Here is a 24462-nt window from a genome sequence, read left to right as displayed (position 1 = left end):
TCTCTTATTGGCTGTCTTGCCCCTCCGTCAGTCTGGCATGTGCCGTGTCTCACTTTGGTTTGGGATGGTCCCTGTCTCCTCCTCTGCTCTGTAGATCTCGCAATCAGCTACTGTTATTGATGTTTTTTCCTCGACATTTCTATGGTAACTCTCCTGTCCAAGGTCTGATCAGCAGTGAGGAGCCGAGCAGCGTGTGAGAATGGAGCTGGAGGAGAAAAAACCCGACCCCAAATACGGTAAGAGGAGCTTAAGGTTACTACTCTTTGCACGATGTTTGATTTTCTCTGAACGGGCAAAAAAATGGAAACAATGACTGCAATGGATGGATGGGTGTGGACCTCATGGGTCTTATCCACATAGGAACTGTAGCCGTTCTCATCCTCCACGTTTGTTTTTCAGGGAAGTCTTTTAATCGTAGAAAATAAGCACTGAATTTGTCTCTAATTTTGTTTTTTCACAATACACAGGGGAAACGGGGAGAATTATTGCAAAGGGGGGTTGTATTTGACTGAAGTTATTTATTGGCCTCATATTTAGGTTATTCTGTGCTGAGAGAGAACAGATGCATGGATAGTATTTTTGGTTTTTTGTGTTTTCCTCAGGGCTAAATAGAAAAAAACGTTTGGTGTTTTTTAGATTGACATGGTGGTTTCATTAACAGATGCACATGCACACACAAACAGATACTTGGAAAAACATAGAAATTCATGCACTTCACAGATTTTCATTGCTTTTGCTCACAGTAATTTCTTTGCATTGACATGCACTGGAAAGTAAAATCATCTTAACGCCAGCCAAAGACATGACTCACTGCTGATTATTATGTGTGTCACACATGCATTTTCTCCACTAGTACCAACTTAGTGGCCTACTGCAGTCTGCTGTGGTCCTGTTGGGGCTGGATTGTGTTTCATATGGACTGATGAGTCATCAATTTTCCACAATTCCTGTTATTCATGTGTCAGCTTTTACATGACAGGATGGTCGTCGACTGCTCAAAAGTAATCTTTAGTCTTCATGCAGGCATTTTATTAGGAAGTCTGAATGAATGCTGCCTTACAGAGATACACAGAGATATTCCTTCTTTTATGATGTAAAATGCTCCCCACATCCCATACATGCACATCTTCGTCCATCAGTCAACTGCTGAGCATTTTCTTATTGCTTTCTAGTTACCATGTTAACACCTCCTTTTGTTCGGCCCCCATTGTACAAACTCTAAAAGGTCAAAACCTGCAGCCCTTTTACTCTGACTAGGCCAGAGTACATGTAGGCCGTCAGGCAGGCAGGCAGGCAGGCAGGCAGGCTGCAGCTTGAACTGTCTGGATTGTGCCCAGCCTTGTCTGCTCTACCAACTCAGCAGCAGACACAGTCAAGGGGCCTTCAGTCAATATTTAGCTGGCAAACACTTGGATGCATTATCACACACACTTCATGCACACACACAAACACACACACACACACACACACACAATGGCAATTCTGCTGACAGTTTTACAATGATCACTTGTCATTTGGACCTTGGCTGTTGCTTTGTGAAAATGAGACAAAACTGTTGCTATTGGATCCAAGTTGTGACTGTGATGAACAGAGCCACAGATCACATGTGTTTTATCTTTGCCTTTAAAATGTGTGTGATGGGGTTTAAAATTTAGCTTTTTGAGGCAGTGGCCGCTTTTTGTTACAGTAGTAGAACAGCAGTGCACACATACAATAGTTGTCAGTAATTCATTTAATCACTGCCTTTGTAAACAATTTATCCAAAATGCACTGAATAGATAACATTATGACTCCTTTGCTTTATTCCTAATAATGTGTACTTGCTTGTAAAAATCTGTATACACACACAAGCTCACAAACACAGTAGCCACAAACCCATTAAGGTAGCCTAAAAAGGGTTTATCTGATAACCCCTCCGGGCTCATTAGTGAATCACAGCAGTCATGACATCATTACTTCCTATAACACACACACACACACACACACACACACACACACACACACACACACACACACACACACACACACACACACACACACACACACAGTTGATTGTTAAACGTAGGCAATAATCAGCAAATGCAGAGACTTAATTATTAATAAATGACCATTTACATTAAAGTCAATTATATATTATAAATTTAGCCTCAACCTCTATCTTATACTTACCACATATACTGTAGCTGATTGACATTATTGCATTATTTAGACCATTTCCCAGACATTTGGCAGCCTATACACAACAACACCTCTGCAGGAATTCTTTTCACCACAATCACGGATTGTTTTATGGCACCAATAGGCTCTGATGAAGCTGCTTTTCTCACATTTACAGATGTTACTACAGGTGAACGGCTGATGGAAAACTCTATTTCAATGTTTAGGTTTTTTTAATATAGAGGAAACGGAGATTTATAAACAAAGAGTGTTGACAAGGCGTGGGAATAAGACCAGAAGTCAACAGAAAGCTCATCAGAGCCTTCCTGTAAAAGAAGTGGGGTCTCAGTGAAAGTACACCCAATAAATAAAGACCAAAGCCAGGGTACTCAACATAGGTTCAACGGTTTTATGTAGGTCTACATAATATTGCACACTATACAATGTTACAACCCAATATTACATTACCCCAATAGACCTATATCACAGTTTTTTTTAGATGCTGAAAAAATATGAAGCCTCCTAATTTTATAACTACAATACAATAAAAAACATTATGCAAATTAACTTAAAGGTTATTGTCATATTTTTAGCTTTTTTTTCTTAGCCAAAATGTTCCTTTTGTCAGCCTGGTAAAAAGTTATTTGCTAATAATCACAATATATTTTTCTGAATATTTGGGAATATTATTATAATTATATTATTATATTATTTGGGAAAGTTAGCTCTTTCATATTCTCGCTCAGAGATCAGTGCAAAGACTGACACCAGACTAATGTTTGTGTGTAAGTATAACCTACTGCCAGCTAGCAAATTGTTATCTTGTTTGTTTTGAAGTACTGCGATCGTATCAAAGTTCCATGTGATAGTTTCGTTTTTTGTGATGACAGTTTTTTTTTTTTTTTTTTTGTAACTCCAGGAAGTAACAGCTCTCAGCCAAGAAACAGTGACAAAAATACCACTTGAAAAACTGTAAATTTCTACAGTTGAAACACACAAAGGGACTGAGTTAAATGTTAGTTAATGAGTTGGTTTCCTTTACACTGAGCCAAAATAGCTGGTCAGCATGTTGCTAATGATGATATTTGATATGTATGTATAGTAGTGGTTTCTCAAACCTCAGCAAAAAGTACAAAAGATTGTTCTAAATATTTACCCGTTCTGCTATACTGCTAATCAAGCAGCATATTGTATTGTATAAAATGAACAAAGCCTGAATTTCTATGGACAAGGGCATAACAGTGATTATGAACTAGGCACATTTGTGAGCTCAATAGTTAGAATTGTATTTTCTTGCTCTGACATGTTGCCAGTCTGTCACATGGTAGCAGTGTTTAGCCGACAAGAAAACCATTAAGATGGTCCTATCTCTGATGTGCAGTTCAGTCTCATTGTCGCCATAACCAAGTCATTGTCTAATTGATGCACATATCAAGTTATTTGTGACAATTGTTTAGGAAGTTAGTGATTTAAAGTTTGTATTTAAAACTACTTTAAAGGTGGATGTCATAATGATGCAACAAGCTGCTGTCTGCAGTTCAAAATAGAAATCGGGAACCAAGAAATGAATCTCTCATGGACTGAAATGTGTAATAGCAGCGTATTCTGGCATAGCCGTTGTCAAGTGTTGTGTTGCAGAAGTGACCTATTTCTGGGTCATGTGACTACTGCAAGGTGCAGCTGCTCTGTGTGTGTTGCACCCTGAAACAAACATAACTGCTGTAACAAGGAAACAGTGGCCACAGTTTATCACTTTTGATTTGTGGCCTAGAAATATTAGGCAAAATCTTCTGTTACTGTGCTGCGTTTAAAGACCATTTTAATTTCGGGGCACTCACCCTCCACGGAACAACCACGCACAAGTGTAAAACTCACACACTTTTGTCGTGTGTTTGTGTGTAAACGCAGGCGCCACAAGTCTTCTGAGTTGTGCTCTCAATTCCCCTATCATTACTTATTTTGCTGCAATTCCCCAGGCAGCCCATGAGCAAAGAGGGGGAGCAAAGAGAGGCAGTGCACTGATAAAAGGAAGACATGAGTAAGGACAGAGGACACAGACCACATACAGGAAGACAACTTCAAGAAAAGAAACTACTATACACAGCACACTGAAAGACATCTATAACTTCGTTCATGAGAGAAATTCTGAAAAACGACGAAATGACAAAATACGAAAGACAAGGTACTGTAACAGTCTGCACAGTTGGATTTATTATAAGGTGGAAGTTGATGTGCTGTGAAACGTCTTGTGGACCTCACCCAGGCTTGTCAGATCTAAGCCTTTTTGACAAAAGGCTCATGGTTTGCTAATGTGACTGTTAGTAGCCTGTTAGAAGTCGTATATTACATTCAGCTGGGATGCCGTACTGCAGAAATGTTTCATATCTGTGGGCAGTAGGTCTGTGTCTGCGTTTGGGTCTGTCCGTGTGTGTGGAAGGCAGTAGGCAGTAACAATATGTGTCCGGGCTTTGTCTCCAACTTTCTGTTTTAAAGAACGGCATTTAAAATGGGTAAAATGCTACGTTGTCATGTGAATTGTTGTGAAGGTGTGGCAGATGTTTACAGTCATTTAACAGGATATGCAGTTACTCAGAGGGTATGGCTGTTGCACAGGAGGACGTTGCTTAAAGAGACGATATTCATGCAAGCCAAGCTAAATGTCCTCTGTAAAATGAAGTTGTGGTTTTTAAATTTTTTTTTTTTTTTTTTGCAATCATACTCACATTGTTAGCTCATGATGATTGCACTGTAGGGAGCGTGGGCTAAGTTGCTGCTTCTCCTTTGCTGACTGTTTCTATGACGGCTGGTGATGTCCATAGGAACCCCACTATTGGCGGGGAGCCATTTTGTGGGTTTCTAGGCATGAACGTCACGCAAAAACATCCTTTTGTTCTGAAGAATGTCCTGCCTTTGCCAATACATGGGGTTACCCATATATTGTTGTCATGCACGTCTTAGTTACACTCTAGAGTTTGTGTTCAAAGACATATTCAACCCATGATTTTTAGCTACATTGCCTGTTTAACTAACAGAAAAATGTTCTTTTCCTGCATTAAATCAAGAGATTTCTTTGTTCGTCTACATATGAATGTCTGTGTCTTGCACAACCAATTTTAGCGTAAATTGCAATTATATAGTCATTATGGTGTGCATGTGAGTGTGAATGGTTGTCTGTCAGCGTGTCTCTCTCTCTCTGTGTTGGCCCTGAGAGAGACTGGAAATCTGTCCATGGTGTCTCTGTCCTGCCTCTCACCAAATTTCCGCTGGGATAGGAGGCACCTGCTATGCTGTACAATATACAGTTACAGATAACGGATGAAGAAATATAGTTCAAAGGCCACATCAACATATGCAAATAATTTGTCCATTGACCTTTTAAAGCTTCAGTCCCATACAGTATGATGCCTGTCTGATTTTAGTTATAGATGCAACTTATTGTGGATGGTTTTCTTGATTAGTTGTTTGGTTGTAAAATGTCAGAAAATAGTAACATAATGGACATAAAGTCCCTAATCAGTTTTACAATTGGTATTTAATACTCTATATGTTTATGCTCTGGTATTACAGTCATTCTTAAACATTTGCACTAATTGTGCCAGGAGGTGCTCATATTTATACTGTGTAGTTTAGAGTTTACAGAGTACATTTTACTATGGGCACAGAGAGACAGGGACATTTGTCTGTACAGTCATTTCTTATTACCATATATAATTAATTATTAAATACATACTTTATGTTATTGCATTAAACATGACAATTTTACATGTCACTTTTGCCAAAGCCCATGGATGTATTATTATTATTATTATTATTATTGGACAAATGTTCCTATGAAGATTAATCATTGGAGGTTTGAAGTGCTACTGTTTTAGATGGTTAACTACTCTACATGATGGGTGACCTACATTGTTTCCTGTAGTTGTAGTTAAGCTTTCCTTTATGATTTCACTGTATACAATAAATAGTTTAGGGTCAGTCCCTGAAGTAAAACCACAGGTTTTGTTTAACTAGCCTTAATGCACATGTTCTGTTTTTTTACAGTGTCATAAATGGGAGATTGAAGTTGGAAATCTCAAATTCAGTTTGAAGGTAGAGGTATTAACAAGCGTATTGTTTCTTTTTATCCTCAGGGGAGTCTAGGAAGTTTGACCCAAACTTTAAAGGACCGATTCACAACAGGTAAAACATTTGTTTCTGTCACTACTATTTTTTACCTCTTTGTAGAACAAAACACAAAAAGTGACAACACTATTTCTCGTCTCTTCTCCTCTCCTCTCCCGTCTTATCCTGACCTCAGGGGCTGCACAGATATCCTCTGCTGTATTCTCTTTATGATAGCCTTGTTGGGATACTTTGCGGTCGGGATCATTGGTAAGACTGCTCTTCATTCACTGCAATATGTATAATTTTTAGACAATTAGAGTTTTATTTATTTTAAAATGTTCTATTCTTTCTATTGATCACATGGTATGATTTGATTGTATGGTTTGATGTTTTGTAAATATCTGTTTATCAGTCACAGTCAGTAACATGATTTTGTACAAGTTAAGACCAAATACCTTGTTTTGTGTCTTATTTAAAGGGTGATCAGAGCTTTGTTTAAATGTTGCTTGCAGGGAAATGCATATTTATACAAACAAAGCAACATTCAGCTTAATAATAATGCAATACATGATTTAATGTCCGCTTGTGTTCTCAATGATTTGAATTTTGCACTGTGCAGCCTGGTCTCAGGGTGACCCCAGGAAAGTGATTTACCCTACAGACAGCAGGGGGCAGTTCTGTGGACAAGCTGGAACCCCTCTGGAGTGAGTTACATAGTAAAAATATGTTGTCTTCACATGCAACTGTACGTTTCAGATTATATGAATTGCTGTACTCTGATCTTATTAGTTTTGATTTCTTTGTTTAATACAACAGGAAGAAGACTCTTCTGTTCTACTTTAACATCCTGAAATGTGCCAGTCCTCTGGTGCTGCTGGAGTTTCAGTGTCCCACTACACAGGTCAGAAAAAAGCTGCTATGCAACTGATGTATCATTTCTATCAATCCCATTAATTATCATGACTGTTCTATATGTTGCTATTTGTGTCCAGTTATGTGTGGAAAGCTGTCCAGACAGGCATCTTACCCTGATAAAAGCCAAGCTAGGAAGCCAAAAAGACCGTCAATACTACCAACAATACTGCAAGGAAGGAGTGAATTTCACCAAATTGGTAAATACACTTTAATTCTATGCATTCTGAAATAATACCACAAAATTTATAGTATGAAAAAAATGTTTGGAAGCACTATATTTTAGTCCTGTTTTACTTTACTCAGAGTCCTCCTGAAATCCTAAGGGATGGCTTGTGTCCAGCTATAATCATGCCCAGTAAAGCCTGTAAGTGACATGTTTGTTCAAGGCTGCCTGTATTCACTGCATTCTCACCCACATAACAAGCTGGTGTGTAATTTCTTCTCTTTTGAAACAAATAGAAACATATTTAAATGGACAATATCCTCCCTCTCTCTCTCTCTACAGTTACGCGTCGCTGCCTTCCGGCTTTGGGTACTTTAAAAGGTGGGGTGGTGGTGGTGGGCAACGAAACAGTCATAGAAACTGAGGGGGGCGTCAAAGTCAATGCTACAGAGGTCCTGGAGGCATCCAAGTGAGTCCCTTTCACTCTATGCAATGTGACAAAGCAAGGCTAATATAAAAACTTTGTCCATTATATACATTTTAAATTCAGCATCATAAAGTCAGCTACCATTTTGTTTCTTAAGCGTGTAAAACAGGAACTTAGTCTACCTAATTAGTGCTAACTTGCTTTTACAATGCTATAGGTACTGTTACATGTGTCTGTGCAGATGTATACATAGGAAAATGAAGCATGGAAGAAAAACATTGCATGCACAAATGGTTTATGAGGAATATTACCTTCACAGGAACTAGCTGAAATTGGCTGTATCTACATCTACAATTTTTCCACTGATGTTATACATACCCACTAAATTCCGCTGCATTTTAATTATTCAACCAGTATTAATTATTGATGTGCCAGCTATTGGCTTACTATATTTGACTTGTTAAATCTTTTTTTTTACCAAAGTTTCAGACAGTGGTTGCTAATTTTAATTGCGATTTCTGTTTCTTACAGGAAGTCTAATATTGCTGTTGAAGCTCGCCAGGTGGCTATGAGAATCTTTGAGGACTACACTCAGTCTTGGCATTGGATATTGCTGTGAGTCTCCCTGCTCTTTACTAGTTACACATTTTAAAAAAGACCATCTTTTTCCATATTTACTTTTACATTTTAGACAGGCAAGGGCAATACTACAGTTGTTTAAGCACAAACTCACAGATGAAATTTTTATAACTGTATGTGAAGAACATATCTTTCTGCTACTGACAGGGTGAAAATGCTGAGACAGTTGTAAATTCTTCATATAATAAAATGTTTCACTTGTCACTTCTCCAGTGGTCTGCTGATAGCCATGGTCATCAGCTTGATTTTCATCGTCCTGCTGCGATACCTGGCTGGTATTATGGTGTGGGTCATGATTGTTTTGGTTATTCTAGTAATTGGATATGGTAAGATTTTGGAGATTATGAAGATTTTTCTGCTTTCAATGATATTGAATAAAGCGCCTAAATATTTTAAAATCCTCTTAGGTATCGTTCATTGTTACATGGAGTATTCCAGTTTGAAGGGAGAGCCTGGTGCTGATGTCACCATCCGTGACCTGGGCCTCCAGACGGACTTCTCTGTCTACCTGCAAATCAGACAGACCTGGCTGGCCTTCGGTTTGCACACACTTTTTCTTCTTGACCTTTGTCTCTGTATGAACTGTTATTGTATTCTGATTATTGTAATTCACTGTTTTGCAGTGATCATCCTCGCTATTGTGGAGGTCATCATCATCTTGCTACTAGTCTTCCTCAGGAAGAGAATCCTGCTTGCCATCGCGCTCATCAAAGAGGCCAGCAGGTCAGTCCCAGTTGATTATTTATTGTTATTTATTCATTCCAGTTGTACATTGTGAGGCATCATTTGCTTCTCTTTTCCTAGATGAACTGAAAAGGTGATTGGATGTACTCAGATATTTAAAGCTGCATCAGTCAATATTTCTGCTTTGAACAAAGAATCAGTTCTGTGTGTGCACCTTTTAATGCTCACACAGAATTGTCACTTTATTATGCAGATTTTCTGCATTTTGTTATTATACTACCTAAATATTTAGGTTTTGTTTCACCTAGCCTTAATGTTTTGTTTCATTTTCACAGCTTCTATTAACCCTTTTTGTTTGGGTTTAGCTACAAAGCCCTGAAAAACTGACTATTTTCTACTTGTTCAATATTATACTGCAGGTAGAGCATTTAGCAGCTAGCACAGTTAAAATTGGACTGTATATTGGACTTACGTTGTCCGGGTGTTCAAATTATTGCTAATCATGTTCTATGTTTGATAGATCTGTAAATAACTAACTGGTTGCTCACACACTTTTAGCTTTCTAATGTAATTGCATATCAAGGTTATTCTGCATTCACAATCATGTTTCCCCCTATAGGTGAACAAATATATTTATGCTGTATAACCTTAACATATAAAAGAGTCCTTTAGTTGTTACACTTAAACATCACTTAACAGTTGTGATGATCTGATTTTGTTGTACAGAAAGCACTTTCTTTTATATAATTAAGGTTGTTTTAAATTGCATCAAATACTTTAACCATTGTCTATTTTGTCAGAGCTGTTGGGCACGTGATGTCATCTCTGTTCTACCCACTGCTGACCTTTGCCCTCTTGGCCGTGGTGATTGCATACTGGGCTGTTACAGCTGTGTATCCTTCAGTTTTTAGATGTTGGTTAAAGATAACAAATAAAAAACTAGTATTTCAGTAGAGGCATGTAGATGCAGATGACTCTTGTCATTTTCATACATCTCCTCCCCTTGTTGGCATAGTTTCCTTAACATATTTGACCAGTTTCTTGTCCACCTCTAATGAGCAGGTGTACAAAGTGTTTAACAATTCTGAGTGTGCATACTCACGAGAGACCTGCGACCCACAGGTATGTCTCTAAATGTCACTGTCAACTTAATTTAATGATACGGTAGAATACACTGTATGTGTGAGGTAATAGTTTCAGAAGGGCCTGTCCAAAAGCCGAATACATAGTTAATATTTCTTTCTCTATCTTTTAGGAAGAGTTTGTTTTGTTGCTGTATGAAAAATTGTCTCAATAATTATTATTTGTTTTTCCAGACATTCAACATTTCTAATGCCTCAGCTCAGTGTCCTGATGCACAGTGCCTGTTTGCCTTCTATGGTGGGGAGACTCTCTACCACAGATACCTAATCTTGTTCCAATTCTACAACGTCTTCCTCTTCTTCTGGTGTGCCAACTTTGTGACAGCCCTTGGTCAGGTCACTCTGTCGGGGGCCTTTGCCTCGTATTACTGGGCCTTCAAGAAGCCAGATGATATTCCTTCCTCCCCTATCTTCTCATCACTGGGACGTGCTCTTAGGTTAGAGACAGAATTTGTCTTCTACTTTTGTATAGACCTGGGCGGGTACTTAAGAATGTAGGTTCATCAACCACAGAAGTTAAATTTGAAGTATGGGTGAACTAACACTTACAGAGGAAACTCAGAGTTTTCATAACTTAAAACTGACAAACATAATAAAAGAAAAAAAAATACAACAAATGAAAATGATTTTTTAGAAATTATTATTGTGATATTTTAAACGGTTTACCATCAAGCAAGTCTTCACAATTCATTTAGCCTATTTTAAATAGAGAAAAGCAGTTAATCTGCTGTTTGTTATCCAAAATATTCAGTTAAAAAATCGAAAGCAAAGCTAGATTTTATGTCCTTTGTTTCTTAATGGGCAACTTTGCCAATTTGTTACTTGCTCTGATCTTGGAGCAAGGAGTTTAGGGTGTAAATATACAATAACGCTTTTAAACTTCTCTCTGACATCCCAATTTTAAAATATTTCTTTTCTTCTGGCTGAAAAATGCCTCCAGACAGCATCAAAAGAGTTTTGTCATTAGGAGTTCAGATAATATTATCCGGGGGAGCTCTGGAAAAGCAGGTTGACCATAATTACAACCTCCATAGTTTGAGCAATGAGAAGACATCATCCGAACTGAACTGTCCTCCAAGTGATGTTATCTAGTGCCATTTGACAGTCTGCTTCTGTTTACTCCTCTTGTGTAGATACCACACAGGATCCCTGGCATTTGGTTCTCTAATCCTATCTATGGTTCAGGTCATCAGGGTCCTTCTAGAGTACCTGGATCACAAGCTGAAAGGTAAGAAATTTTAAACTCAGACCAACTTAAATTCAGTAATCAATGTTATAACTACCTGTTTCACTTCATTGCTTTTATCACTGAGTGAGCTGAAAGCTCTTAAGAGCTATTCTCAAAGCCATCACCATGGATGACATGTGATCTATAGTAAGAATGTTCACAATGTCAACAATAATTAGTCCCAGTTTTTGTGCCAGTAAAATGTCAAAATAATTAGTGCATTGGTTTGATTTGTTGTTGTTGATTGATTGATACCTCTTAATATATACACAGAAGTACAGTAACCAGGTTTTCTAAGTGCATATAAAGTAATTTCTTGATTACCTGTGTTACTTAAGTGTACATAAACTAGGTACTTGTGTTATGATGGCAAACCTTGTCTTTATTGCTATTATGGTAGATCCCAACATTAATTTATTCCCCTAACAAGTTTGTTTAACAACTTTCATAGAGTAAATCTTTTTATACCTCAATCCCACGACACACATTCTATACTTTTTTCACACTGTCTGTCTGCAGGATCTTGTAAGTTCACAAAAAAGTCTTCTATGGTGTATTTTATGCAACAGAGACACTTAAACCTATCAATGTAGAACGTAATTCCTCATAATATTCTTGCTCTCATCCTTCAGGTGCACAGAACAAGTTTGCAAAATTCTTGTTAAGCTGCATGAAGTGCTGCTTCTGGTGTCTTGAAAAATGTATTAAGTTCCTCAACAGAAATGCCTACATCATGGTAAGTTCTTCCTGACAGATACAGCTGCATAAGAGATGTGGTGTTTGATCTGCTTATAAATTCATTTTGTATTTCCAGATTGCAGTTTATGGGAAAAACTTCTGTACCTCAGCTCGAGATGCATTTTTCCTTCTCATGAGGAATATTGTGAGGTGGGATTTCATTACATTACTTCTACAATTATTAGACTATTGTATGTTTTGACAACATAAGCTGTTCCCAGCCTAGTTTAATTGGAATCCCTCTTGTATTTTGCACTGTACCCACAACACAGGGTGGCTGTATTAGATAAAGTGACTGACTTCCTGCTGTTCCTTGGAAAGCTCCTCATTGTTGGGATTGTTGGTAAGGGAGTTTCTTTGGAAACCCAACGTGTCTATTCTGCAGTCTAGTGTTCTGTTTGGCTTCCTAGTTTAACTAAAAAACACTTTTTTTCCATATAGGAATCTTCTCTTTCTTCTTCTTCTCTGGAAGGATTAAAGCAGTAGAGAATGCTGCACCATCTTTAAACTATTATTGGGTTCCAATACTGGTAAGAAGTTCCCATATTATGAAGTAATCCATAGTTTTGAGCTCACTTTTAATGCTACAAGACAAGTCCTGACATGTATGTGATTTTGTCCACATAGACAGTGGTGGTGGGATCCTACCTCATCGCCCATGGCTTCTTCAGCGTGTACGGCATGTGTGTGGACACGCTCTTCCTCTGCTTCTGTGAGTACCTTTGCATTTGCCCTGTAGAGCCTCTGTCTTCTGCCTGATTTCAAGGACTCATAAAACAGTCTCAAGCTAAGCTACTGCTTTTCTTTTCTTTGTGAAATGTTTCTGACTACTCTTCTCTTTGTCTTGTTTTTCACTTTATGTTTATTTTCACACAACCCCTTTTTTTACTCTTCATTTTCCCCCTAATTTTCCATTAATTTTTCATGCACTTAAATGCACTACACACATCTCTACACACTCATAAGGCGAGGACTTGGAAAGAAATGACGGCTCGTCTGAAAGGCCTTACTTCATGTCCCCCAAGCTGCATGAGATCCTCTCCAAAACAAAAAGGTTAGAGGAAGATCAAGATGGCGTTGAGCAGGCAGATTCTGCAAAACAAGTGGACGAGGTGAAACTGGAAGAGGAAATGCCTCTGCAGCAACAAGATGGAGAGATCCAGCTGAAACAGCAGGAGGTGCTGAAGCAAGGCAACGAAGAAGAGCAACCGCTGCAGTCCAAGACAGATGCTGACGAACCAAAAGAGGAGAAGACAGGGGAACTAAAGCTCAGTCCGGCCCAGGAGTCTGAAAAGAAGGAAGCAGACGAAAAAGAACTGGCAGAAAAACAGGGGGAGAAGACAGAGGCAGTGTCACCCCCAGCTGATGAGGCTGGGAAAGAGGAGACTGATAAAAAGGCAGTGGAAAAAGAAGAATCCAAGGAAGAAACCCCACCATCTGTGCCACAGGAGTAGATGTTAGCAGTAACGTTATTTCAAAATAGTGAGCCTTGATAAAACCTCGTGTGAAATATGAAAGAACTGCACCAACAGCTTTGTGATTATGGACCTGTTAAATGTACGGCATTAAGTAAACTAAAATGCCCGATCGCCTTGCTATGTGAGTGATGTGACGTCTAGCTGGAGAGGACTGTGATGGACACAAGCAGGTCAAAAGCCCAGTGCATCTCTGTAGCTTGATAAAATGCTCTGTTGTGTTGGTTTTAGAGCAGTTGTTGGTTTCTATATTGTGAAGATCTGTGGAACATTGTGAGTGCTGACCCTGTGCCTGATTACTGTCACTAATAATTGTTGTCTTAATCCTGTTAATGAATGCACTTCAGAAACACTTATACGCCGGGTTTACAGTCAGAACAAACACATCTCAATCAATGGTGAATCTCTTTCACTGTTTACAATAATACCAGCTGACGCCAAAATGTTTTAAACACATTTGATATTCTGTATTAATACTGTACTTTTGTTGAGATTCTCACCAAAATGGGATCCCATGTATTGCATAGCCACCTACTATGCCTTGATATTTCGGACTGGCGTAATTGCTGTGATTGTGTTTCCATGACGCAGCCATTGTGACCTACCCTGCGGACGCCCCAGCTGTTTACTGAACCCAACCACCTTGCTCTGTCCGTATCTTTCTCCCTATCTCCCTATCTTTAAGTGCTGCATGGTGTTGATATGGCCTTCTGAATGCTCGCAACTAACATCTTAATCTCTGGATGCTTTTGTACCTTTTTTCATGTTTGTCACATTGTGAAAGATGTAAATTGATTTTCCAGTGAAATGACTTATGACATTCCATATTTAGTGGATGTAAAACTCGATTAAAGGTGATTGTATTTAATGATATTAGTTCTGTTATGGGTAAACTTGTGTGTCACGGATGTCCGTCGGCTTGGAGGAGGTGAGTTTTCACATCCAACAAAGTCAGCAGAGATGCTGATTTTTGTATTAAAGTGGCACTCATGTAGTTTCGCATGTTGAACTGAATTACTTACTATGAGAATTATAACAGAGCCTGTAAATTAATTGTATATGTTTCCTGGATCTAGAGAAGCTCTCTAAACTCAAAAAAAAAAAACCACTTATGTACTTAAAGCCAAATGGACATATTTATAACAACTACTCCTTGTTGACTAAAAAGATTTGAAAATACCTGCAGAATTGTATCTAGAAAGAACATAAAAGTAGTCAACAAGTCAAGAAAAGTCAGAGTAGACTGTTATTTATAAAAGAAATCAGTTTTTTATTTCTTAACCCTTAGGAGGTTAGATTAGGGCAGCAAAACACTGTTTTATTAATTTTTCATTATTCAGTAACTGTATCTCACTAGTTCAATACTAAATGTCTTAGTGGCCCTTTATATCTCAATTAGCTGAAAGAACAATCATGATTAGGATAATTATATCAGCATCAATGTTAGCATGTTGTGCCTCAACTACTTCTGTTCATGTCACAGTGGAGGACCTGGAGCGCAACGATGGATCAGCAGAGAGGCCATATTTCATGTCACAGAACCTGCTGAGCCTCCTAAAGAAGTCCAATGAAGTTGCAAAATCTGTAGATTAAATCACCGTGTGTGTGTGCGTGTGTGTGTGTGCGCGTGTGTGCGCACTAGTACTATACTAGTTGTCAAATGGGATTTTTTTAATGTCTGTATATCAGTCATCCTTTGGTATGTAAGTGCATTGTCACTACATACTGGCCCAACAAGGTGATTGTATTACAGAAGGAATATGAAAGTTGCAGTGAATTAATCGAAAGAGTACGTTGTTTTGTGTCATATTTGTTTTCTTTTACACAGTTAATGAGATGTCATTTCTGCCCGCTCTAGCCTGTTGATACACGAGTAAAGCTCTGCTTTATTATTTAAGCTAAGCATGTTGCACTGTTTGAAACTCACCAAAGCAAAATTGCTAAACTTCACTCATGGAAAAGTTCAGACATACTTAAGGCCTTAAGAGATTGCAACTCAAGTGGTTAAAATTTTAACTATTGATATCTAATAGCTTGTGTGTGTGTTTTTTTTCCCTTGTACTTTTTAGTGAATGTAATAAAACCCATAATTGATGTAAGCTATTCAAGTGTGTAAATCCCTTTTCATTTACAAACTAATAAAACTTTATCTCCATAACAGTTTTCAGAGAAAGAAGTGTTACTGCTTCTTACGTTTATACATGTAAAATAAAAACGTGCTGTTTTATTGTTTGCTTTAAAGTTTCCTTAAAATGTCAATGGAACGTATTTATTATAGGAGCATTTTGCTTTATTATTTGCCTAATAATTTATTGTTTTATTTAAAACATTAAGCCTCTTTTAATGAGAACCAATGGCGAAAGGCTTATGTATGATCGTAGCAGCCGCTGCACTACCGGACTTTGAAACCCTGGTTCTCACTTTCAGTTTACGGGTTGCTAAGCAACACAACACACTAACAGAGCACTTCGTTGGGTGAAGCCTGCACCGATTGCGACGGTATTTTCTTCGCAAATTGTTTACAGCGGTAACGCAGTAGAAAATGCCGCTCACTACTGACAAAATGAAACCTCCCCTGCATGACCAGATACTGGAGATGCAGCGTAAAATACAGGTGCTGGGTAAGTGGGTTTCTTGATCATTGATTTCTGTTCATGCCAAAGAACGTGAGCTCTGCTACAGTTGGCTAGTTAGATAGATCGCTATCTAACGTTAGCTACGCTAGCTGCCACGTGAATGTTACAAGAAATTTTTTAGCCATTAACCATATGACTAACTTCTGCAAGCCCATAACTAGCGTTGCATCCAACAGAAACTGCTGCTACGTTTTGCAGCAGCATTAGTGAACATTTGGACACTTGCAGCCACATATCATTGTTGTAATTATTAAACGTGTCCACCAGAGGGCGACAGAACTGCATTCTACGAGACCTCTCAGGCCACCATCAAGAAGAACAGAGAGACCATCCAGCAGCTAAGGCAGGACAACAAGAGGCTCTACAAAAAACTGGCAGAGGCTAATTCAGTGAGTTAACTTGGGTCCACACTAAATTTTAGTTAATATTTTTCCTTGTTTCTGATTGCTTTTCATTTCTACCAGATACAATGCAACTAAACAGATCGTACCTTTGTTTTTCGGCAGTTACAGTGTAGCTGAAGTTGTTCTTTTACCTCCTAGGGTGATGAATGTATCATTAAAGTGGCCTTTCATAACAGAGGCATCGAGAAGGATGCCTATCGCAACATGTCAGGAAAGGTAAGAGCAAAGCGGCTGAAGATAAAGCAGAAACATCATTGTTTTGTTGTTCAGACTAGAATATTTTTACCAAATTCATATAAAAGACAGCAAACATTTTGATTGATCTATTTTCAAAGTAGGATTCACTCTCCCAAATTTTAATACATAAGTTTGTGTTGACAGCTATGTGACAACAAAAATTAAATCCTTTCAGTCCTCTCAGCCTTATTTCTAATCAGTACAATGTAATCTGCCTTCCACTGTATGTCTCTATGCACTTAAACCTTTCCTTTTACTGCGCTTTCCTCAGGAGGCTCTGAAAACACTAGACCAGAGAGTGCTGTCCAAGATGAAGCGCCTCAATGCCTCAAAACACACCACCCAGACCTACCAGCAACGCCTTGAAGAGCTGAAACTGAAATACCAGAGATTGAAACCAGAGGGCAACAGTGAGGGGCACTCTGCTGATGCTATCACTCGAAAAAAAGAGGAAGATGCCATGGTAGTTACTATACCTCTTAAGATTCTTCTTCAAAGCTTGTTAATGTTTGTGAACTTTGTGCTAATCTTTTAAGGAAGTGCAAAAAAAATGTAAACAGCTCTTAGAATAATGTTTTTGTCTCTGTCTTCAGAACTTGCGAGCACTGGAGAACAGTCTGGAAAAGACCCAGTTTAAGTGCAAGGAGGCTGAGAACATCATGACTAACTATCTGAAACTCAAAAGTCACTTGCAGGTTAGACAAATTTGTTTGCATCATCTCCAATGTGCGTCAAAAAGCAATTACTAAGCATAACTTCATATTTAAAAAAAATTAGCTAGTGACATACATATCCCCTTTTCACTGGAAACCTATAGAATTAATAGAGCCTTCCGTGAAAAATGATAAAAATGATAAATAGTTTATGCACAGTTTGCTTATCTTTTTTTTTCAGTTAGAAACATTCGGCATTCACTGCTCTCTAGTGCTGAGCTTGTCCTGTGAGATTTTAATGTGCCTATAATATGGCACTCTTTGTTTGGGTTAACATCAAGTGAGATGTCCACAGTGCCTCCTGCTCCAAGTACCTCTATTTGCACTTAACTTGACCTCTTTTATTAATTTTTAGAAATGTAGCAGTCATTCAACTTAAATAACTTTATATTTAGGTTATCTAATAAAGTCATCCAGCTGATTTTTATATATATATATATATATTTATTTATTTTATTTATTTATTTTTGTTCCTCACTTTTCTTTTTCCAACATTTCAGGAAGAAAGTCTGACTTTCCAGGGCCAATTGGACAGTCTGGAAGCAGAAATCCTAAAGCACAGAGATGAACTTCACAACCTGCAAGTCATGTACAATGATGCCCAGCTGTCTAAAGAAGCTGCTAAGGTCACATGCAACTTCCTCTATATGTTAAACAACATGCATTGTTTCTTTAAAGTGTCAGAATGAGGATGTACATTCTTCACAAATAATACCCTCGTGTATTTGTATTATAGTTAACAACAGTACACTCCTGTCCCTTTTCTTCTCTCCTTTCTATATTTCCCCCACTCCCTTTCCGTCTCTCCTTCTGTTTCTTTGTCCTTACAGACCGAATTACAGCAGCAGGAGGCACTGCTAAACAAGGAGCGCAAAGAGAGAGACTATTATACTACTATTATAGCCAGCTACAGGAAAAAGGTTGAGGAACGCAAGGCCCAGGCTGAAAAGGTCGACAGAAAGGTGAGATACATACTGCATGTACACCATCAGATTATTATTTTAGTTTATGATTTTATCTTGATGGTGTATCCTACTCTTTCATGTGCACATGATTAAACGTGCTTATATCTGTTTATTGTACTGGTTGTAAACATTGCTACTGTACCTGCAGGCACAGAGAATGCCTATGCAGCCTGATGACCTGAGCAGTGAACCCCACCCCAGCCCCACCGGGATGGTGGTTGAAGAAGAGAAAGCTATCTCCACTTTTGAGAAAGCTTTCCAAAAGATCAAGGAGGCCACTGGAGTCACAGATATACAGGTGTGGATGTGGATGGTGAAGGATTTACTATAACTAGTGTATAATATGACCAAACATTTCATATATACTGGTCATTCATAACTGCTCATTACTTTTCATTTAAGTATTTTACATACCTTATTAATATTTCCTTCATATAGGAGGTAGCGGGGCGCTTCATCTCACAAAAGACGACACATGAGCAGTTGGAGAAGCTGAAAGGAGACAATGAGAAAATCCTGCAGCAGCTCAAGGAGCAGAAGGAACTTCTGACTCAACAGTTCCAGGATATGAAATATTCTGGAGAGGCTATACCCTCCAGGTGCGACAGTGATAACGCTGGGAAGATAGTAGCAGTTGAACAAAGATAATAATTAATATTGTTTTTAAATTCTCTGTGGATTTAACAGTGCTCAACAGATGCTGGAGGAGTGTGAGCACCAACTGCAGGCTCAGCAGCAGAGGCGTGATCAAACTAAAGAGCACCTGGATTGGCTTGTTAAAACTCTGAATACTGTCCGAGCTGGAGTGGAGCACCTGGCAGAAAAACTTCAACACATCACTCTCGTAAATGCATCCTCAGCAATCATTTTTTCCCACCAGTTCTCATAAAAGGAATCCAAGCTCATGTCCGTTTACTATTCTTTTTTATTTTCTCTCCAGAGCAAGGACAGAGTAGCCGAGTTGTCTCCAGACTCAGATGAGTATGTGGTGGAGCTGATGACCCAGTGTGAGCTAAAAATACACTTACTGTGTGAGGAGTTTCAAGGAAAGGATCTGGCTGCTATTATGAAGGAGATGGAGGAAGAAGAGGTGAGACAGAGCTATACCATCTCTCAGGCAGCATCACAGTGGTTTAAAGGACAGTTCCTTGATTTGAAGACAACACTGAAAACTGATCCACTTTTTCCAGTGGTAGCTGTCATAAACCTATGCATGAGCTATGGCCCATGAGCTTTAGGACATGTGTGTAGAATTAATAGCACTAATGTGTGCACTGAGTGTTTTGTGAGAAGTGTGCATCAGCCTTAACAAGGGAAGCAGAAAGCGTTCTTAGGTATATAAAGTCTCAAAAATAGCAAGTTTTCAATTTTATGTTTTGTCAAAGGCATGAATGGTTGTTATAAAATGTTATTGTATGAGATTGACGGCTGTCACTAGATGTTACATACAATGAATTGTGTAACAGGAAGCTGTTCAGTACTTTTTTATGTTTCTAGTCAGTACCATTGACACTGCAGCAAACCCTGTCACTACTTCTACTTGAAGCCACAGTAGATAAGAAGCTCAAGCTTCTTTTAAAATTATTAATTCAGCATTTTCTGCCTCTCATTTATGTACAGTTTACCAGTATTGTATTAAAATCAGTTGTATTATTTGGAATTTTTGCAATATTGTGCAGGAACAAACTAATCAAATGTGATATATTATGTGATATTATTTTTAGGCCATATCAGCCCTATTGGTTTACTTTAGCATGGGAATTGACTGTGAAGTGTTGATTTGTCCTATATAGGTATTTGCCTTTTTTTTCTGGCAAAGAGCACGGTATGACTTCTGCTTACACCTACATTACACAGTGCAACAAATGAGCATAGCGTATTTGAGCATGCATGCATGCTGCTGTGCTTGCAAATTATCTAAATGAAGTGGCAGTCATCAGAGCAGCCCGGAGTGTTTGCTCTTGATTAGTAACACTTGGCAGCACCTTTTGTGTTTGGGAACAAGCAATATCAGATTGTTTCACAGGAAACGTGAAACATTCTGTAGACCATTTACTAATGACATTGACAGTTTTACCCTTACATCCAGTTTTAGAGGTCATAATCATTATAACTGACGTAACTCTGAGCTGATAATTTCAAAATCAGTCCAGCCTTGTTTTAGACTGGTACAGTTGGAATATGCTTGACTGTCCTGATCAAATGTCTTACAACTGGACCATTAATGAAAACATTAAGACTGGAAAACACGGATCTGCTGGTCTCTTAACTCTCAAATGTTAAAATCATAAACACCAAAATGTTGCAGCACACAGTGCTAATAATTATCATAATAAACCATCACAATAGGTGGATACAATTAGGCTAAATGCACTAAAAATAATAAAACTGTGGTTATTAGTTCAGCTACATCTAGCAAAATGAAATCATCCACAGCTCACTGAACTTATCTATTTCTGGCCAAATCTTAAGAAGAACCTCCAATCATGCACTTTAAAATGGCTCATTTACAGAATTTCTTTCCAGCACGAATTTAATTAAAAAAAAAAAAAACAAGATAAATGTGAAATTAAGTTTCTAAAGACCTAAAATAAATAGCCTGGTCTTTGCATATAAAACAAGAAATAGAGACAATGGTAAATATTATTAATGACTCTCTTGAAAGTTCTGAGGTAACTAGTTATTTCTATGCATTGTTTGTTGATCTAATTTAATTTTCTAGTTTTTTAAGTCTGTGAAATATGTCTCCATCTTAATAAGGGTTTGTGAACTGTATAGACACAGGGTGTCATGGTAAAAAGCACTGGGCTCCTTGTCTGATACAATAGATTCTGAATGTTATACATTTGCTAAACTAATCAAAAGTGAAATAGACCCAATAATCTTGGGAAAGTAATGTCTTATTTAGAAAGATATACATCCTAGGAAAAAAATCTGAGATAGAAAATGCTTGTTCTGCTATTCATAGATCATTGGCTATCTGCACTTTGTGTCTGTGTTTCTCTGCACAGTTCTATGTAAAGATTGAAGGGAAACTGCCGGCTTACAACACCCGTGTCAAACTCCCCGGAGACCCAAGACTGGATGAATTTGATGAAGGTGGGTTTAGGGTCACTCTCTCTCGCTCTCAGATACCCACACTCACACACATAAACACACACACAAACACACACACACACACACACACACACACACACACACACACACACACACAGTCCAATTGTATTTTAAACTGTCACCGTTTGTCCCTCAGAGGAAGAAAGTGAAGAAGATGAAGTTGAGATCATCTCACGAGAGGCTCTGAAGCGTCAGTCTCAGCTGATCATTGAGACAAATTCCAAGAAGAAACCATGGAAAAAGAAAGGAAAATTTTGACCTGATACAACAATGAACACTCTAAACCAAAAACTATTTTCAATGTAATATGAGCTTACGTTAATAACAAAGAACCTATAAATACCTTTGAGTGCATTTTTAAAATATTGTAACAATTTTATATTTTACCTCTAGAATTGCTATGTCTTAACAGTCCCACCCAGGAATCTTGGCCATGACACAGGAAGCTGACGTCAAAGAATTATTGGCAACGAAGCATGTAGATTCTGTGTGACAGGTGAAAAGAACAGAAAGTGGAAGTCCTACGAATGCAGATATGCAAACAGCATATCGTACTATTTTCACACCACTCCCACTTACCACACATAGTTTCTAACTACTTCAAATTAAGGATATGTTTGATAGAAAGATACAAATTGCACTGGATTTGTTAATTCCGTCTGTTCATCTCATACACTGGTTCAAGCTGAGGAGCCACTTAGAAAGGTGTCTAACCGTTGGGACAGATGCCGATTTAACAAGTTGAAAACCGACCAACAGGGGTCCGACCGGTACCGGCAGTGTGGGACACACACTGGCATAAGATACAAATGAAAACATATTTTTTACAGTAAAATATGACCACAAATAAACAGGTATTGGATCATAGTTGTCGATAGATATGTTTGTCAATTTAAAGCTGGTTACTTATATAAGTTGATTACCATGGAGAACAGCAATGTTCTCAGTCAGGTGTCATTTTTTCATCAGCACTTGTTTCTCAACCTCACGTTCTCACATTTCACAGTTCCACCCTGCTGCCTAATGGGAATGCTGAAAAAACAGTCAGGACAATGCTGACACTTTTCTAAAACAATCTTTTTTTTTCGTCTTCACCATATGTGGTTTTTCAAAGGATTTTTGACCTATTTTTGTGATGATCGAAACCAACCCATTCTGAAAGAAACAGGTTTTATCTTACAGATATGATACACTGTAGCCTGCAGTGCACTGAAACGTCACACCTATGACGAATGTTAACCTTTGTTCATGGGTGAATGTTGGCGGAATTAAGACGCTCATGCTTTGTCCCAGTGTAAGGTAAAACACAAACCTGCATGTGAAGCCACCCATGGTTGTAGACATGTAGCACAAACACCTGAACAATCTCTGCTATGTTCAGCATTTCAGAAATGTCACTACCTGTTTTCTGAAATGCTCCACAATTGAAGGAGCCAGATCTTGGTTATTAGGCCGATTTACCTGTTATATGACAGAGTCACTAGCAGAATAATAGATCCTCATACCTGAACGTCAGAGCAGGTTTCCCTCTCATTAATTGTCTGACAACTAACACAGGGTTGCCACAGCAACAGTGATTGAATGACTAACAACATGTTACTATACAACTTTGGTTTGCAAGCAAAAGACTCTCGGAGCACATGAATTGGAACTAGTAAAATAGAAGTTATGGCTGTGCCCTTAATTATAGTAAATTAATTTTTTGTAATTTTTTTATGTTATTCTTGACAGTTGGTTCTTTCTGGTCAGGGTCAAAGGTTTTGGACTACAGTATAAAAAACTGGCATGGTTACACTGTTTATGGCAACTACCGCCATCATTTATAAATGTCCGTGAATGGGTGAATGAAAAGCAACATTGTAAATATAAGCGGACATTTATCATTTACCAAGGACCATAATAGCCCATGTTTAGATTTGAGTCATCTGGACTGCTCATTTACTTATTTACTTAGACTAATGTTTCCCAACCACTTTGAAATACGACCCTTTTAGATGAAGTCTGTATCACAGATCACTGCCTCTGTTTTACAATCACTCATTCTAAATAGTGGGGAGGGGGGTACATTTTTACAACAGTTCTTCTTACAGCGGAACTTTGAGCTATGCATTATTTTAACGTCAAAAGGAAACTGCTAAATATATAGAATTTATAGCACAATACGTAGTATTGATAAATTGCCGTTCTACCCATGCGTATAGTGTGATGTAATGCGCAAACATTTTATTGGTGTTTTCCTGACCAATTATTAAGCAGATGCGGAATTGATGTAATACGTAAACATTTTATTGGTGTTTTCCTGACCAATTATTAAGCAGATACGGAATTGATGTAATACGCAAACATTTTATTGGTGTTTTCCTGACCAATCATTAAGAAGATGCAGAGCTGATGTAATACGCAAACAGTTTATTGGTGTTTTCCTGACCAATCATTAAGAAGATACGGAGCTGCGCTTCCGTGTTCAGAGTTTGAACTGCTGCCAACATCGTGAATGCGTTTCCTCAACACCTCCCACAAACATGACTTTACTTTAACATGTGTGTTTTAAAGCGTGAAATTGTCATGTTTTGGTTTGTTCCCCGCGTCTGAAAAGTACTGTAACCCTCCCAGGTAAGATGCAGCTGATCAGCCAAGCTGACATAAACAGCCAGGGGATTTAAATCAAGTCAGCACAGTTTACACAGCAATTAATGAAAATTGATGACCCGGCTTTTC

General features: G+C 38.2%; 2 protein-coding genes across 5 annotated transcripts; both read left to right on the top strand.

The window, feature by feature from the left end:
• The first annotated feature begins 50 nt into the window (after positions 1 to 50).
• Positions 51 to 15775, top strand: slc44a2 (solute carrier family 44 member 2 (CTL2 blood group)). 4 transcript variants are annotated; one of them, XM_067498608.1, is made up of 22 exons: positions 51 to 236; positions 6288 to 6336; positions 6455 to 6528; positions 6881 to 6965; positions 7078 to 7162; positions 7254 to 7373; positions 7480 to 7540; positions 7682 to 7808; positions 8298 to 8381; positions 8619 to 8731; positions 8813 to 8944; positions 9029 to 9128; positions 9890 to 9982; positions 10127 to 10211; positions 10406 to 10668; positions 11365 to 11459; positions 12092 to 12195; positions 12274 to 12347; positions 12470 to 12540; positions 12639 to 12727; positions 12825 to 12909; positions 13164 to 14540. In XM_067498608.1, exons 1-22 carry the CDS (start codon positions 200 to 202, stop codon positions 13649 to 13651), a joined length of 2514 nt encoding a protein of 837 aa, XP_067354709.1. In that variant the 5' UTR covers positions 51 to 199; the 3' UTR covers positions 13652 to 14540. The 4 variants fall into 4 exon arrangements, with proteins under 4 accessions (XP_067354709.1, XP_067354711.1, XP_067354707.1 ...); XM_067498610.1 differs by lacking the exon at positions 13164 to 14540 and adding an exon at positions 15156 to 15775 and having other exon boundaries at positions 52 to 236; XM_067498606.1 differs by lacking the exon at positions 51 to 236 and adding an exon at positions 4128 to 4339.
• A 309-nt stretch (positions 15776 to 16084) lies between these two features.
• odad3 (outer dynein arm docking complex subunit 3) lies at positions 16085 to 22605 on the top strand. The gene is made up of 13 exons (XM_067498611.1): positions 16085 to 16293; positions 16576 to 16697; positions 16851 to 16928; positions 17221 to 17412; positions 17543 to 17644; positions 18163 to 18288; positions 18493 to 18624; positions 18776 to 18925; positions 19066 to 19226; positions 19315 to 19471; positions 19568 to 19717; positions 21639 to 21726; positions 21881 to 22605. Exons 1-13 carry the CDS (start codon positions 16215 to 16217, stop codon positions 22000 to 22002), a joined length of 1659 nt encoding a protein of 552 aa, XP_067354712.1. The 5' UTR covers positions 16085 to 16214; the 3' UTR covers positions 22003 to 22605.
• The last annotated feature ends 1857 nt before the right edge of the window (positions 22606 to 24462 follow it).

This window comes from Channa argus, chromosome 3, assembly GCF_033026475.1.
Source record: "Channa argus isolate prfri chromosome 3, Channa argus male v1.0, whole genome shotgun sequence".
NCBI lineage: Eukaryota > Metazoa > Chordata > Actinopteri > Anabantiformes > Channidae > Channa > Channa argus.
This window is presented reverse-complemented; position numbering and strand designations above follow the sequence as displayed.

Excerpts from the sequence above, each read along its gene's own strand:
- slc44a2 (XM_067498606.1), top strand. The coding sequence starts at position 4,291 with ATGAGAGAAATTCTGAAAAACGACGAAATGACAAAATACGAAAGACAA. Across the intron at positions 8,732-8,812 it reads TATTCTAGTAATTGGATATG|GTATCGTTCATTGTTACATG; the intron begins GTAAGATTTTGG and ends AAATCCTCTTAG. Across the intron at positions 8,945-9,028 it reads ACAGACCTGGCTGGCCTTCG|TGATCATCCTCGCTATTGTG; the intron begins GTTTGCACACAC and ends ACTGTTTTGCAG.
- odad3 (XM_067498611.1), top strand. The coding sequence starts at position 16,215 with ATGCCGCTCACTACTGACAAAATGAAACCTCCCCTGCATGACCAGATA. Across the intron at positions 18,289-18,492 it reads TGTCTAAAGAAGCTGCTAAG|ACCGAATTACAGCAGCAGGA; the intron begins GTCACATGCAAC and ends TTGTCCTTACAG. Across the intron at positions 18,625-18,775 it reads CTGAAAAGGTCGACAGAAAG|GCACAGAGAATGCCTATGCA; the intron begins GTGAGATACATA and ends CTGTACCTGCAG.